This window comes from Rhinoraja longicauda, chromosome 6, assembly GCF_053455715.1.
Source record: "Rhinoraja longicauda isolate Sanriku21f chromosome 6, sRhiLon1.1, whole genome shotgun sequence".
NCBI lineage: Eukaryota > Metazoa > Chordata > Chondrichthyes > Rajiformes > Arhynchobatidae > Rhinoraja > Rhinoraja longicauda.
In genome coordinates this window covers 34,155,096-34,172,945 of record NC_135958.1, presented here as the reverse complement: position 1 = coordinate 34,172,945, position 17,850 = coordinate 34,155,096, and the positions used below count along the sequence as shown (strand labels likewise).

General features: G+C 43.5%; 1 protein-coding gene across 1 annotated transcript in view; it reads left to right on the top strand.

Moving 5' to 3' along the window:
* Positions 1-17,850, top strand: part of LOC144594367 (polycystin-1-like protein 2) — a 101,912-nt gene that overhangs the window by 37,475 nt on the left and 46,587 nt on the right. The window contains exons 20-23 of the mRNA XM_078400771.1: positions 4,135-4,266; positions 5,650-5,878; positions 7,137-7,330; positions 10,684-10,914. Of these exons, the coding sequence (XP_078256897.1) occupies positions 4,135-4,266; positions 5,650-5,878; positions 7,137-7,330; positions 10,684-10,914 (786 nt within the window). The remainder of the gene's footprint in view (positions 1-4,134; positions 4,267-5,649; positions 5,879-7,136; positions 7,331-10,683; positions 10,915-17,850) is intronic.

Genomic DNA, 17,850 nt, shown 5'->3' with positions numbered 1-17,850 from the left:
GGGTGGTGGGTGTATGGAACAAACTGCCAGAGGAGGTGGTTGAGGCTGGGACTATTGCAACGTTTAAAGAAACAGTTGGACAGGGACATGGATAGGACAGGTTTAGAGGGACATGGACCAAATGCAGCCGGTGCGGCTAGTGTAACTAGGACATGTTGGTCGTTGTGGGCAAGTTGAGCCTGTTTCCACACTATCACTCGATGATTCTCTAACTGCAGGCAGATTAACTCTTTATTGGCTCCTGGAAGTGCATTTAATAAATATAATGGATACACACAAAGCACAGTCATAAATAAGCCATGTATCCCTTCCTGGATTCTTTCTAAAACTACATGTGTGCTTTTTCCTTCTGGAGGGAGTGAGGGAGCTTCCTGGGTAGAGCTGCGAAACACTAAGGGGCAGAAAACGCTAGTGGGAGTTGTGTACAGGCCACCTAACAGCAGTAGTGAGGTTGGGGATGGCATCAAGCAGGAAATTAGAAATGCGTGCACTAAAGGTGCAGCGGTTATAATGGGTGACTTCGATCTACATATAGATTGGGTGAACCAAATTGGCAGGGGTGCTGAGGAAGAGGATTTCTTGGAATGTTTGCAAGATGGTTTTCTAAACCAACATGTCGAGGAACCAACGAGAGAGCAGGCCATTCTAGACTGGGTATTGAGTAATGAGGAAGGGTTAGTTTGCAGTCTTGTTGTGCGAGGCCCCTTGTTCTTCATTAGGATGGAGAGTGACAAAGTCAATTCAGAAACAAGTGTTCTGAACTTAAAGAAATGTAACTTTGAGGGTATGAGATGTGAATTGTCCAAGATAGACTGGCAATTGATACTTAAAGGGTTGACGGTGGACATGCAATGGAAGGCATTTAAAGATCGCATGGATGAACTACAACCATTGTTCATCCCAGTTTGGCAAAAGAACAAACCAGGAAAGGTAGTGCATCCGTGGCTAACAAGGGAAATCAAGGATAGTATTAAAACAAAAGATGAAGCATATAAATTAGCCAGAAAAAGTAACATACCAGAGGACTGGGAGAAATTCAGAGTCCAGCAGAGGAGGACAAAGGGCTTAATTAGGAAAGGGAAAATAGATTATGAGAGAAAACTGGCAGGGAACATAAAAACTAACTGCAAAAGCTTTTATAGATATGTGAAGAGAAAAAGACTAGTTAAGACAAATGTAGGTCCCTTGCAGTCGGAAACAGGTGAATTGATCATAGGGAACAAGGAGATGGCAGACCAATTGAACAACTACTTTGGTTCAGTCTTCACTAAGGAAGACATAAACAATCTGCCGGAAATAGCAGGGGACCGGGGGTCTAACGAGATGGAGGAACTGAGGGTAATCCAGGTTAGTCGGGAAGTGGTGTTAGGTAAATTAAATGGATTAAAGGCAGATAAATCCCCAGGGCCAGATAGGCTGCATCCCAGAGTGCTTAAGGAAGTAGCCCCAGAAATAGTGGATGCATTAGTGATAATTTTTCAAAACTCTTTGGATTCTGGAGTAGTTCCTGAGGATTGGAGGGTAGCTAATGTAACCCCACTTTTTAAAAAGGAAGGGAGAGAGAAAACGGGGAATTATAGACCAGTTAGCCTAACATCGGTAAGACTGACCGGGAGCTCCACCACGGAAGCCTGCATACTTCCCATCGCGGAGCTCGCGATCCCTGTCGGGGGTCGTCGTTGGGGCTCCAACCGTGAGAGTCTGCGGGACTTTAGCAGCCGGCGATCAAAGCTCCCGCGTCTGGGCGATCGAAGCTCCTGCGATCGCGGCAGTCGAGCTCCTGCGGTTTGGAATTCCCGAAGTTGGTCTCCAGCAGAGGCCGCCAGCTCCTCGATGTTAGGCCGCAGTGCGGGACGGAGATACGATACGGGAAAAAATTGCATCTCCGTCGAGGTAAGAGATTAAAAAAAAGTTTCTCCCAACCCCCACCCCCCACATGAAGCAAGCTAAAGAACAGTAAAACATATATTTAACACATACTAAAAAACAACAAAGAAGGCAGGGGGCATGTGTCATGGTGGTGCAGTGGTAGAGCTACTGCTTTACAGCACTTACAGTGCCAGAGACCCAGGTTCTATCCCGACAACAGGTGCTATCTGTGCAGAGTTTGTACCTTCTCCCCTGTGGGTTTTCCCCAGATGTTCTGGATTCCTCCCACACTCAAAAGGCATGCAGGTTTGTAGGTTAATTGGCTTGGTGTAAATGTAAATTGTCCATGGTGCGTGTAGGATAGTGTTAATGTGTGGGGATCGCTGCTCGATATGGACTCGGTGGAACGCTGCATCTCTAAACTAAACTAAACTACCATGTGAATCAACAATTGTTGGTAGTGAATGCAATTTTTCCATTGCAACTTTGTCCCTAATCTCTCAGTCAATTGACACTGACTCAGCAACGACTTAAGCAAGTCTACAAACATAATTTGAAAGATGGACCAGTGCCAAGTGGCCAAATTAAGACTTACAGCTGACCATAAAGAGGGAATACAGTCATAGAGCTAGTCAGTCATACACCTTGGGATGAATAGGTTTATTGGCCAAGTATGTGCAGATACAAGGAATGTGCCTTGGTGCTCCGCTCACAAATGACAACACAAACATACAGTTAACAATTAAGAATAAAGCATAAACACATCAAAACAATAAGGATACAACATTACGGTCTAAACATGTGGGTGAAAATAAACCAGAGTAAAAAAGAGACTACAGACTTTGGTTATTGAGTTGAAATACTACTCGTGGGGAAAAACAGCTGTTTTTATGTCTGGCTGTGGCTGCTTTGACAGTCCAGAGTCGCCTTCCAGAGGGAAGTGCTTCAAAGAGTTTGTGGCCAGGGTGAGAGGGGTCAGAGATGATCTTGCCCACTCGCTTCCTGGCCCTTACAGTGTACAGTTCGTCAATGGGGAGAAGGTTGCAGCCAACAACCTTCTCAGTTGTACGAACGATCCGTTGCAGCCTCCGGATGTCGTGCTTGGTGGCTGAGCCAAACCAGACCATGATGGAGGTGAGGACGGACTCAATGATAGCAGTATAGAATTGAACCATCATTACCTGTGGTAGATTGTGTTTTCTCAGTAGCCGCAGGAAGTACATCCTCTGTTGGGCCTTTTTGACTGTGGAGTCGATGGTGGCCCCCCCATTTAAGGTCCCTGGAGATGATGGTTCCAAGGAACTTAAATGACTCCACAGATGTGACTGTGGTGTTGTTGATGGTCAGTGAGGGGAGGGGAGGGGGAGCTCTTCGAAAGTCTACAATTAGTTCCACTGTCTTAAGAGCATTGAGCTCCAGGTTGTTGCGATGGCACCAGGATGCCAGCTGTGTCACTTCCCATCTCTAGGCAGATTCCTCCCCATCCTGGACCAGTCCACTCAGGGTTGTGTCATCCGCAAACTTGAGGAGCTTGACAGAGGAGCAGTCATTGGTGTAGAGAGAGTAAAGGAGAAGGGAGAGTACACAGCCTTGCGGTGCTCCTATGCTGAGGGTCTGTGGGTCCGAGATGTGCTTTCCCAGCCTCACATGCTGCTTCCTGTCTGTCAGGAAGTTGATGATCCATTGACAGAGGGGTTCAGGCACAGTCAGCTGGGAGAGTTTGGAGTGTAGTAGCTCTGACACAATTGTGTTAAATGCAGACCTCCCCTGGCGGTCTAGGTGCTGGAGGATGAAGTGCAGGCCTAGGTTGACTACATCATCCACTGATCTATTGGCCCTGTATGAAAACAGGCCCTTTTGCCCAACTCGTCCATACCGACCAAGATGTCCCATCTAAGCTAGTTCTATTCGTCTGCATTTGACCTGAGTCCCTCTAAACCTTTCCTATCCATGTAGCTGTCCAATTGTCTTTTAAACCCTGTTAAAGAGCCTGCCTCAACTACCTCCTCTGGCAGCTCGTTCCATACACCCAACATTGCTCTGTGAAATGGTTGCCCCTCAGGTTGCGATTAAACCTTGCCCCTCTGAGAGACAGCAAGTAAGCAATCCCAATCTAGTGAAAGAGGCCAAATCGCCGGAGTAATGAGCAAGTGCAAGACTCCTGCCTCTATTTTTCCAGAATGTTTCATTCAGCGACTGCATTTGTTTCAGCAGCTTTAATAATACATTAAACTTGTAAAGTGCCGAAGTTTCCCTTTTGAGCAGATGGTGAGCTTTTCAGTGAACCCGTTCGCGTGGACGAGGAAGGATGAGGTCTCTGGAGCAGTGAGCGGCCTGGTGCTGACATCGTCCAATGGCACTGTCCATCCTGTCAGGGACCTGTTGGAGGACATTGAGGTAAATCCACAAACTGTGTCGCTGACCTTCACCTTGACCAAGCCAGTGCAGCCGCTCGAGGACAATTGTTTGAAGGACTCTGCGAGTAGGGGTGCCAACTATCTCACTCCCAAATACGGGACAAGGTGACGTCACCGCCCCGCGCCACACGTGACCTCACCCAGACAGCTCCACCAATGGCGGCCGCCCGGGCCGGGAGGCGGGTTGCTACGCAACCTCCATCAGGCGAACACACTCCGTTAACTGACACTGTCCCGGCCGACAGCGGCCCACGGGCCTGATACGGGACAAGGGCGGTCCCATACGGGACAAACCAATTTAGCCCAAAAGACGGGATGTCCCGGCTAATACGGGACAGTTGGCAACCCTCTGTGCGAGTCCTGCAACAGTGTGATTCATAGAGGCCTCTCTCGGCCTTGAAGCTAAGTCCCTGCCTCATATACCTTCCCTTCCAACATACCCACCCCCACCCCCACCCCCACCCCCACCCCCACCCCCTCCCACCATGCTGAACACTGCCTGAATTCTCCTTACCCCACTCACCCATCTCTTGCCATCCCATCTCACCAATCATAATCTCAATTTATTGTATTGTGTTTAGTTTTATAAGGTTTAAAATAACACTATTCAATATATAATTGCGAGAGTTATTATATATGACTACTAATATTTTTATCATTGCGTAGGATTTTTGTTAGTCAATCTTGCCCCACATGAAGATAGACACAAATTGCATCTCCATCGAGGTAAGAGATTAGAAAAGGTTTCTCCCCCCCCCCCCCCCCCCCCAAATAAATCAAGCTAAAGTACACTAAAAAAATATATATAACACATTCTATTAAAGCACAAAGAAGGAAAGGACAGACAGATGGTGGCGAGGCTGCCAATGCTGGCCCCACTCGGTTTGTTATGGTGTTACCAAGGGCAGGACAACATGGAAATGCCAAATTCCAAATGTCTTACTCATAAAGTCTTTTCCTATCATCTAATGTGATAATGGGGAGCACGTTGATACTGCTGGTAGAGTCACTGCGTCACAGTGACAGAGACCTGGGTTTGATCATGACCTCTGTTGCTGCCTGTGCAGAGTTTGAACATTCTCCCTGTGCCCATGTAGGTTTTCTTCGGCTGCTCTGGTTTCCTTCCGCGTCCCAAAGTCGTGCAGGTTTGTGGGATGATTGGCCTCTGTAAGTTGCTGCTGGTGTGTCGGGAGTGGATACAAAAGTGGGATAGCATAGAACCTGTGTGAGCGGGCGATCGATAGTTGGTACAGGGCTGAAGGGCCTGTTCCTGTGGTGTGCCTTTCAATCAATCAAAACTATTATAATAATCCTTTGACAGCTTGCAGCTTTCAATTCTAACATGAGCCCGTTTCTGTCACAGATAATACTTCCGAGATATGACGTGACTCCTGAGAATCGCACTGAATTCAAGCTGGAAAACAACCTGAGCACCATGCAAGTGAATGTTACTGCAGAGAGAGGCACCCTTGGGTTTTATCTGGAGACTGAGCAAAATGTCCCTCTGCTCCTCCACTTGAGCTATGCGACTGAGCCGAATGACACCAGTTTCCTAGTTTCCACACAGCTACCGAATACAAAGTGCACTGGAGGTAAGAGCAAGTCAAGCACCTGCAAGGGGGAAACACCACTAGGAAGAATAATAATGAAGACCTTCATTGTACCTGCAGCTCCATGTGCAGAGATATTTCCATTAAATCATTTCCATCACAGAAGCAGGCCTGCCAATTGACTCATAACTGAGCCTACTCTTTAGCTCCATTGCTCTCTCATTGTCTCTCTCCCACCTGCCCCCCAACCCCTCCCCCTCCCCCTCCTCCCTCCCTCTTCCCCTCTCCCCTTCTCTCTCTCTCTCTCTCTCTCTCTCTCTCTCTCTCTCTCTCTCTCTCTCTCTCTCTCTCTCTCTCTTTCTCTCTCTCTCTCTCTCTCTCTCTCTCTCTCTCTCTTCCCTCCTCTCTCTCTTCCCTCCTCTCTCTCTCTCTCTCTCTCTCTCTCTCTCTCTCTCTCTCTCTCTCTCTCTCTCTCTCTCTCTCTCTCTCTCTTCCTCTCTCCCTCTCTTCCTCTCTCTCTGCCGAACATGATGCGTAGACCATCTCATATCTACCTTCACCTAATCCATATCCCCCCCCCATTCCCTGCATATCCATCAGCCCATTCAGAAGTCTCTTAAATGCTACTATCGTATCCGCCCTTGGAAATGCATTCTGGGCACTCACCACCAAAAAGTTGCCCCACACATCTTTCTCAAACTTACCCCCCCTCACCTTGCTTTCACACCTCGCAGATTAATTTTGGAAGTTCAATGTACTACTTTGTTGTTTTCATTTACATCCATTTTGATGTGTTCGGGCACAATATACCACACTTACTTATATTGAATCATTTGTCTCTTCCACGGACTGAATCTTTGATATTACTACATTCGTGTAAAGCAAGCGCCTTATTCTCCCATCTAGTCGGCAGCTCAGCGTGAAAATGCAGGAAGGAAAGCATGCCCAAACACTGCAGCAACTTGTAACTTTATAGATTTAAAGAATAATCTCAGATTTATCCAACAAGAACATTCTTCAATTGAGACACGAGGAAATGCAGATGCTGGAATCTTCAGCAAAATACAAAGTGCTGGAGGAACTCGTGGGTCTGGAAGCATCTGTGGAGGGAAATGATGACGTTTTGGGTTGGGACCCTTCTTCAACCCAAAATGTTGACTGTCCATTTCCTTCCACAGATGCTGCCTGACCTGTTGATTTCCTTCAGAAGATTGTTCTTTAGATTTTTGATGCTTTTGTTTTGTTGGTGAAAAGTGCTGGTCTTTAAGCATTCCTATTTTCTTCCGTCCTTCCCAATAAGCTGCAAGATACACCTGGCTTGTTCCTCTTGATGAGTTGATGTATGGAGCAGGGATTTACTACCTGGCCGTGAGGCCTATCCTAGATCTGAACTCTTCACAACTGCTGAACACAACTGTGGCCTTCACGTCTTTTGTATCCCAGTGTGTTTACTGGGATGAAGTTAACAGCAACTGGAGTTCATCTGGATGTTTTGTGAGTACCCTTGTGCTGTATTGTGTAATGAGGAGGTCAGGGCTGTGGGACTCTGGTGAAATATGGAACTCTGGAAGCTGAGACCCTCAGCTTGTTCTGCCATTCAGTAAGACCATGGCTGGTCTACCCCTTGGCCTTTGCTCCACATTCCTGTCTGATCCCCCTACACTTTAACTGCTCGTGGCCAAGAAATCTCTCTACTATGGCCTTGAAGATATTCAATAATGGCACGGTGGCGCGGCGGTAGAGCTACTGCCTTACAGCGCCAGAGACCTGGGTTTGATCCTGACTACGAGTGCTGTCTGTAAGGAGTTCGCATGTTCTCACTGTGATGGCGTGGGTTTTCTCCAGGTGCTCCGGTTTCCTCCCACGCTCCGAAGACGTGCTGGTTTGGAGGTTAATTGGCTTCTGTAAATTGCCCCTGGTGTGTAGGACAGAACTAGTGTGTGGGTGATTGTTGGTTGGCTTGAACTCAGTATGCAGAAGGGCCTATTTCCATGCAGTATCCCTGAACTAAACTAAACTAAAAGACTGAGTTCACAACTCCCTGGGATGGAGAATTCCAAAGAGTCAATTACCCCTGAGTGAAATTAATTCTCCTCAACCTCATCCTAAATGGGCACCACCTTTTTCAGAAATTATGTCCTCGCATCTAGATCTCTCTCAGTAGTGATCTTGTCAAGCCCCTAAGGAAACTACCTGTCTGCTGCCAAATAGCATTAATTGATTAAAAGTCAGAGTGTGCCAGTTCTTTACAGCAATGATATTTGTGAAAATTTACATTACATCATTTTTCATCAGTGATTGCTAAAAACATCATCGTTGAACCATTTTCTGGCCACTTCCTTATCAAATTGGATACATTAGCTCAAAGCTACAAACTGCTTGAGCTAAGCCAGTCATGGCTTAATCATTCTGAAGAAGTGTCCCGACCTCGAGGATGTAACTAGTAGAGTGGATAATGGGGAACCAGTCGATGTGTTGTATCTGGACTTTCAGAAGGCCTTCGACAAGGTCCCACATAGGAGATTGGTGTACAAACTTAAAGCACACGGTATTGAGGGTTCAGTGTTGAGGTGGATAGAAAATTGGTTGGCGGACAGGAAGCAAGAGTAGGAATAAACGGGTCCTTTTCGGAATGGCAGGCAGTGACTAGTGGGGTACCGCAAGGCTCAGTGCTGGGACCCCAGTTATTTACAGTGTATATTAATGATTTGGACGAGGGAATTGAATGCAACATCTCAAAGTTTGCGGATGACACGAAGCTGGGTGGCAGTGTTAGCTGCGAGGAGGATGCTAGGAGGCTGCAGAGCGACTTGGATAGATTGGGCGAGTGGGCAAATGCATGGCAGATGCAATATAATGTGGATAAATGTGAGGTTATCCACTTTGGCGGCAAGAACAGGAAAGCAGAGTATTACCTGAATGGTGACCGATTAGGAGAGGGGGAGATGCAACGTGACCTGGGTGTCATGGTGCACCAGTCATTGAAAGCAAGCGTGCAGGTGCAGCAGGCAGTGAAGAAAGCGAATGGTATGTTGGCATTCATAGCAAGAGGATTTGAGTTTAGGAGCAGGGAGGTTCTACTGCAGTTGTACAGGGCCTTGGTGAGACCGCACCTGGAGTATTGTGTGCAGTTTTGGTCTCCTAATCTGAGGAAAGACGTTCTTGCCTTAGAGGGAGTACAGAGAAGGTTCACCAGATTGATCCCTGGGATGGCGGGACTTTCATATGAAGAAAGATTGGGTAGACTAGGCTTGTACTCACTGGAATTTAGAAGACTGACGGGGGATCTTATAGAAACATATAAAATTCTTAAGGGGTTGGAGAGGCTAGATGCGGGAAGATTGTTCCCGATGTTGGGGGAGTCCAGAACCAGAGGTCACAGCTTAAGGATAAGGGGGAAGTCTTTTAGGACCGAGATGAGAAAACATTTCTTCACACAGAGAGTGGTGAGTCTGTGGAATTCTCTGCCACAGAAGGTAGTTGAGGCCAGTTCATTGGCTATATTTAAGAGGGAGTTAGATGTGGCTCTTGTGGCTAAAGGGATCAGGGGGTATGGAGAGAAGGCAGGTACAGGTTACTGAGCTGGATGATCAGCCATGATCATATTGAATGGCGGTGCAGGCTCGAAGGGCCGAATGGCCTACTCCTGCACCTATTTTCTGTGTGTCTATGTTTATATGACCGAAATAGTCACCTATCCGCGTTTTATTATGTTATCTATGAGGACTGTTTTGACAGACCTGTTATGGCGCTGTGAATAAGAATTCCTTTGCTCTGTTTTCAGTACATATGATGATTAAACACTCTTGACAATTGATTCTTAAATGTAGAGGGAGCTATTTAAATGCCTAAAGTTTTTCACAGCATGTAACATGTTTTTCACAGCAATAAAAGTTCATTCATATAAATGAAGAAACACAAATTAAGGAACACCATATTTGGACATAATTTAAGTCCATTTGCCAGTACATCCAACGGAGTTATTATGTCGTACCTTACCAAACCCACCCCGGCCTCCCGACATTATGATGTGTTGCTTTGTGGTGTGGTGGTGACGGATATCTTCCTCAATTACATGCTAAATGTCCAATTTTGTTGAAACACAAGGAAGTTGCGCTAGCGTTTGCCTTCTTTACTACCGATTCGACTTGCAGATTAACCTTTTGGGAATCCCGCGCCAGCTCTCCCTAGTCCCTTTTCACCTCCAATTTCTGGATTCTCTACCCATTTAGAAAATAGTCTACGCCTTTATTCCGACTACCAAAATGCATGACTCCACACCTTGCCACACATTATTCCATCTGCCACTTCTCTGCCCACTCCCCCAACCTGTTCAAGTCCTTCTGTGGAATCCCTGCTTTCTCTGCACGACCTGCCCCTCCACCTATTTTTGCATCAATAGCATCATAGCAATCTGAATTTAACTCGATTAACATGGTTTGATTCAATAAATCTTAATATCCTGGTGTAATAAAATTCTACCATAACATACTTATTTCATGAAAGAAAGTACATCTTGTGTCTTTTTTAAGATTCGTGTCACTCTCACTATTCTCAACATTTGTTGATTTAGCTGTGACATTCTCTGGCATCTGAATGATTTTGATTTTTTATATATAATAATTGTCATCAGATTAGCTATGAAGGTGTTTTCAAAAATAGAAAGTGTGTTAAAACTGAATGCTTGGCAACAAAATGACAAAAAACAATTGATAACTGCCTTTCCTGCAATGTGTAATTCCTCTGCAATCTGTTCCTTTCACAATGGTATTAGGACACTGCAAATGCAATGGGAAAATGCATGTGTGTGAGCGCATGATTGTGCATTGTACTGCTTTGTGTTTCAGGTGGGCCCTCTAACTACTCTCCACAGCACTCAATGCCTGTGCAACCATCTCACCTTCTTCAGCAGCTCCTTCTTTGTCATGCCCAATGCAGTGGATGTCAGCAAGACAGTGGAACTTTTTGCCACCTTTGTGGATAACCCGATTGTTGTCACCACTGTTGTCTGCATTTTTGGCCTCTATGTCCTTGCTGTGGCTTGGGCGAGAAGAAAAGATAAGCAAGATGTGAACAAAGTGAGTCATTAATTACGACAATGGGCCTTTCTGGCCAAGTTAAGACTTTGACATTTCCAACTACCAAGAACCTGTAGGTGCTAATATACTCTTGTATACGACCTCATTGTAATCTACTATCCTACACTCTTGTACTTAAGTCTGATTGTGCCTAATGTACAGTTAGATTGTTACTGAACTGTACAACTGAATGCAAAACAAGAATGTCACGGCACATGACCACTGCGCAGTGGTAGAGTTGCTGTCTTACAGCGCCGGAGAACCAGGTTCAAAAATGTAGGCAACAGTGGTAACAACTATCTTGTTTTGCATACAGTTGTACACATAATGAATGTGCCTTAATTATTGTAAGGCACATGCCCTAACTTATTCCAATGAAATTCCATTTTTCTTTCTCCACAAATGGGATAGTTCTTTAGTTCATGAGGAGGATGATATTGCCATTAATTTGGCATTTCCCCGAGTACAGCAGTGGGTGCCAATCAATATCCCCCCCTTGTCACAGACGGATGCTGTCTGTACAGCTTGTACGTTCTTCCCATGACCGCACGGGTTTTCTTCGGGTGTTCCGATTTCCTCCCACACACCAAAGAAGTACAGGTTAGTAGGATAATTGGTTTTGGTTAAAATTGTCCCTAAGATAGTGTGTAAGATAGTGCTAATGCACGGGGTTATTGCTGGTCAACACAGACACGGTGGGCTGAAGGGCCTGTTTCCGTGCTGTATCTCTAAAGCCTAAATCATTGTGACAATAAAATACCATTGAACATCAACAGATCAGCCATGATTGAATGGCGGAGTAGACTTGATGGGCCGAATGGCCTAATTCTACTCCTATTCTTTATGACCTAACCTAACCTAATCAATCAATTTCAAATCCCCAATTCTAATCTCCACATCCCCATACCTTTTGCACATTTTCTCCTCGTACAGGTACAATTTTACTCATCTATTTGGGATGGTATTGCCAAGACAAGCGTTTGTTACAACCCCCCAATTGTTTACAATGTTTCTTCCGTCTAGTGAAGATTGGATTTCACGTTCTAGGCTACAGACCTTTCTGAAATGAAGGAATGGTGAAATGCCAGGAATTATGTGTTGCTGGTGTAGGAAAGAACTGCAGATGCTGGTTTAAAATCAAAGATAGATACAAAATGCTGGAGTAACTCAACGGGACAGGCAGCATCTCTGGAGAGAAGGAATGGGTGACGTTTCGGGTCGAGACCCTTCTTCAGACTGAAGAATTACTTGAAGGATTACATGTAGGTGGTAATGGCTCTGCTCATCCCTGTGACTCTTATTAAATAGATATCAAACCAAGTTTCAACACGTAAAGGTTTTGAAAAGCTCATTTATTTTGCACACAGGTGCTATTGTACCTTGGAGCTGTTCAAGTTAATCTCTGCAATCGTCCATTGTTTCCTTTTTTGGATGAAATATTGAAATTAAGCTTTAAGGATGCCCTGCACTGGAAATATAAATGAAGCCAAAGGACTGAGGATCAAATGCAGTGGTGCAGAAGCAAAGATCGCCAGGCATTGGTTGCATTCAACTGAGAGAGAAAAGCTGGCACTCTTCCACACCTGAGAATAAGAAGCAACACCCTAGGATATATAGCAATTATTTATATTTTGCAGAATGTGAGAGGTTTGCTCTGAAAAATGATTGGTTCTTTAATTAGAAGGTGTAGAAATTAATAGAAAATCAGGATAAATTAAAAAAATAGAACTGCAAAAATAGCATTGCAGTTGTGATAGCAGCTTAAATTTGATTAATAAATAGGGAGTCATTGAGTCATAAAGTCATACAGCAAAGAAACAGGCCCTTTGGCCCAACTCATTTATGCTGTCTAAGATACCCTATCTAAACTAATCCCATTTGGTCCATATCCCTTTAAAGTTTCCCATCCATGTACCTGCTCACATGTCTTACAAGTGTCGTTGTTATACCTGCCTTAACTACTCCCTCTAGCAGCTCATTCCATGTAACCACCACCCTCTGTGTGAAAATGCTTCTCCTTGGCTCTCAAATCTTTCCCCTCACACCTTATATCTACGCTCTCTAGTTCTTGATTCTCCAAAAATGGGGAGAGAACTTTCTGCATTTACCCTATCTGTGGCCCGTAGTATTTTATATGCCTGTTTCATGTCACTCCTTCGTCTCCTGTGCTCCCATGAATAAACTCCTAGCCATTTCAACCTCTCCCTATAGCTCAGGCCCTCAAATTCTGACCACATTCTTACAATTTTCCTGTAGTAGTTTGACCAAAACTGTGCGCCATATTCCAATACAACCTCACCAGTATCTTGTAACAACTGTAACACAATGTCCCAACTGGTTCTCTGACTGTGCAGAGTGCATTAAGCCTTTTTCACCGCGCCATCTACCCGTGACGCCACTTTCAGAGAGTAAAGAGCTGGCATCAATAATGGTGACCTAAGAACTAATAGCTTGTTGTAAACAGCCATTTGGTTCTTTAAAAAATGGTAAAGCAGTAGGACCAGATGGTTTAGGCTCCGAATTTTATAAAAAAATTTATGATTTGCTTAGCCCACGTTTACATAGACTGTATGAGTATATATATACTCAACAGAAACTTCCAGACACTCTAAATGAATCTATAATAACACTCATTCCTAAAGCTGATAAAGATCCGGAAGATCCGGGATCATACAGAGCAATTGCACTTTTAAATACAGATCAAAAAATTTTAACTAAAATACTAGCGTATAGATTAAGTACAGTGATGAATAAATTAATACACCCTGACCAAACAGGCTTCATTCAGAAACGATACTCATACTATAATCTAAGAAGATTATTTAATATTATATATTCCAAGAGAATTATTAATGAAGATCTAGCAATAATCTCACTTGATGCTGAAAAAGCATTTGATCAGGTTGAATGGTCTTATTTATTTTCGGTGATGGAAAATATGCAGCTAGGGGAGAAATTCTGTACATGGATAAAACTGTTATATACAAATCCCACGGCCAGAATATTTACAAACCAAAGATTGTCATCGAAATTTAGCCTATCTAGAGGTTGTAGACAAGGATGCCCGTTATCCCCATTATTATTTGCGCTTGCTATTGAGCCACTGGCAGAAAGAGTTAGGGGGCATCCGGAAATACATGGATATAACACAAAGGACACAGTGAATAAAATTTCTCTATACGCAGATGACGTATTAATTTACATTACAAAACCAGAAATTAGTATTCCAAACTTATTAAAGCTAATAACCCAATTTGGTTCACTTTCAGGATACAGAATAAATTGGAATAAAAGCGAAATTATGCCAATAAGGGAACATAATAAACAGATAATACAACAATTTCCATTTAAAATAGTAAATGAAAAATTTAAATATCTAGGTATCTATGTAACTAAGATATATACATCATTATTTAAAGCAAATTTCCCCCCATTACTGAACAAACTACATAAGAATATTCAATATTGGAAAACACTCCCTATCTCAATGGTTGGCAAAATTAATGCCATAAAAATGATTTTTTTACCGCAAATATTATACCTTTTTCAGACAATTCCGATATATCTGACAAAAAACTTTTTTAAAAAATTGGACTCTATTGTTAATGATTTTATCTGGGATTATAAGAATCATAGGATAAACAAAAGACACTTGTGTAAATCAAAAATAAATGGAGGCCTGGCTTTACCCAATTTTTTGTTTTATTTCTGGGCAGTTAATATTAAAAATATGAATTTCTGGTTGGAAGAAATAGATCATCAACCAGACTGGTTAAAAATGGAAAAGGAAGATTGTTTACCTTTTGATATTGGTTCGATATTATTTGCTACGTCTAAATTAAACAAAAAAATTTATAGGGAAAACCCTATAATATTTAGTGCTATACGAATTTGGAAACAATTAAAAAAGACATTAAAATTAGATAATTTATCACTTTTTCTTCCAATTGTGAATAATCCTTTGTTTAAGCCTTCATGGGTAGATGGGGGTTTTACACAATGGAAGGATTATGGAATTAAAAATATGGGACAACTTTATAAGGAAGGCACCTTTCTGACATTTCAGGAGTTGCAACAGACTTATGGTCTTCGTGGAAATGATTATTTCAGATATCTTCAACTTAGAGATTATGTAAAATCGAACTCCCAAAATTTTCGAATTAGAAATTCAGAAATTCTTGATGAATGTTGGAACAAACATCCTAATACAGAAAAATTAATATCTTATATATATAATATCTTATTAGACAGTGACATTCCCTCCACGGACTTATACAGACAAAAATGGGAAAAAGAATTAAACCAAGTAATTACGAAAGATACTTGGGAAGAAAGTTTGCAACATATACATCAGTGTTCACTAAACGCCAGACATTCTCTAATACAATTTAAAGTAATACATAGGTTACACTATTCAAAAACAAAACTACATAAAAAATGGCCCGTAGTATTTTATATGCCTGTTTCATGTCACTCCTTCGTCTCCTGTGCTCCCATGAATAAACTCCTAGCCATTTCAACCTCTCCCTATAGCTCAGGCCCTCAAATTCTGACCACATTCTTACAATTTTCCTGTAGTAGTTTGACCAAAACTGTGCGCCATATTCCAATACAACCTCACCAGTATCTTGTAACAACTGTAACACAATGTCCCAACTGGTTCCCTGACTGTGCAGAGTGCATTAAGCCTTTTTCACCGCGCCATCTACCCGTGACGCCACTTTCAGAGAGTAAAGAGCTGGCATCAATAATGGTGACCTAAGAACTAATAGCTTGTTGTAAACAGCCATTTGATTCTTTAACATCGAAGGGAGGAGCCTTCCTTCCTCACCTGGTCTGGCCTACATGGACTCTGAACCCACCATCTGGTTAACTCTTGCTTACCGTTTGAAATGCCCCAGCAAGTAATAAAGTCTAATGGCAACTTGGGATAAACACTGATTAGTTTAAAAGTGCAGGTAGACACAAAATGATGGAGTAACTCAGCGGGTCAGGCAGCATCTAAGGAGAGAAGGAATGGGTGACACGTTAGAGGCAGGAAACATGTTCCCAATGTTGGGGGAGTCCAGAACAAGGGGCCATAGTTTAAGAATAAGGGGTAGGCCATTTAGAACTGAGATGAGGAAAAACTTTTTCAGTCAGAGAGTTGTGAATCTGTGGAATTCTCTGCCTCAGAAGGCAGTGGAGGCCAATTCTCTGAATGCATTCAAGAGAGAGCTGGATAGAGCTCTTAAGGATAGCGGAGTCAGGGGGTATGGGGAGAAGGCAGGAACGGGGTACTGATTGAGAATGATCAGCCATGATCACATTGAATGGCGGTGCTGGCTCGAAGGGCCGAATGGCCTCCTCCTGCACCTATTGTCTATTATCTATTGTCTATTGTGACGTTTCAGGTGACGAAACATTCCTTCTCTCCAGAGATGCTGCCTGACCCGCTGAGTTTCTCCAGCCTTTCGCGCCTACCTTCGATTTGAACCAGCATCTGCAGTTATTTTCTGACACAGTTTAAAAGTGCAACTGTCTTTAACATGTTTTAATTAGCAAACAATTTCCAGCCTTTGTGACATTTATTCTGGAAGGTTTAATTTTATCATCTGCGGTCAACTCTGGTGGTTACAGCATTTGTCCCCAAATCACTTTCACACCCTCCTGTCAACTATGTTAGAAACAATGAAGAATGTTACCAGAAACACACGGCAAAATCAACACAATAGAACAAGACCTGGAGGAATTGTTCATTCTCCATTTCCAAATGGTCTGATTCTTAACCTGCCTTTCCCAAAATAGACATTACTCTACTTAGAAACATAGACAATAGATGCAGGAGTAGGCCATTCGGCCCTTCAAACCAGCACCGCCATTCAATATGATCATATAACATATAACAACTACAGCATGGAAACAGGCCTGTCCAGCCCTACCAGTCCACGCCGACCATTCTCCCTGACCTAGTCTCATCTACCTGCACTCAGACCATAACCCTCCAATCTCCTCCTATCCATATACCTATCCAATTTACTCTTAAATAATAAAATCGAGCCAGCCTCCACCACTTCCACCGGAAGCCCATTCCATACAGCCACAACCCTCTGAGTAAAGAAGTTCCCCCTCATGTTACCCCTAAACCTTTGTCCCTCAATTCTGAAGCTATGTCCCCTTGTTGGAATCTTCCCCACTCTCAAAGGGAAAAGCCTACCCACGTCAACTCTGTCCGTCCCTCTCAAAATTTTAAAAACCTCTATCAAGTCCCCCCTCAACCTTCTACGCTCCAAAGAATAAAGACCCAACCTGTTCAACCTCTCTCTGTAGCCTAAGTGCTGAAACCCAGGCAACATTCTAGTAAATCTCCTCTGTACCCTCTCCATTTTGTCGACATCCTTCCTATAATTTGGCGACCAGAACTGCACACCATACTCCAGACTCGGCCTCACCAATGCCCTGTACAACTTCAACATTACATCCCAACTTCTATACTCGATGCTCTGATTTATAAAGGCAAGCATACCAAACGCCTTCTTCACCACCCTATCCACATGAGATTCCACCTTCAGGGAACAATGCACAGTTATTCCCAGATCCCTCTGTTCCACTGCATTCCTCAATTCCCTACCATTTACCCTGTACGTCCTATTTTGATTTGTCCTACCAAAATGCAGCACCTCACACTTATCAGCATTAAACTCCATCTGCCATCTTTCAGCCCACCCTTCCAAAAGACCCAAGTCTCTCTGTAGACTTTGAAAATCTACCTCACTATCAACTACTCCACCTATCTTAGTATCATCTGCATATTTACTAATCCAATTTGCCACACCATCATCCAGATCATTAATGTAAATGACAAACAACAGTGGACCCAACACAGATCCTTGGGGCACTCCACTAGACACTGGCCTCCAACCTGACATACAATTGTCAACCGTTACCCTCTGGTAT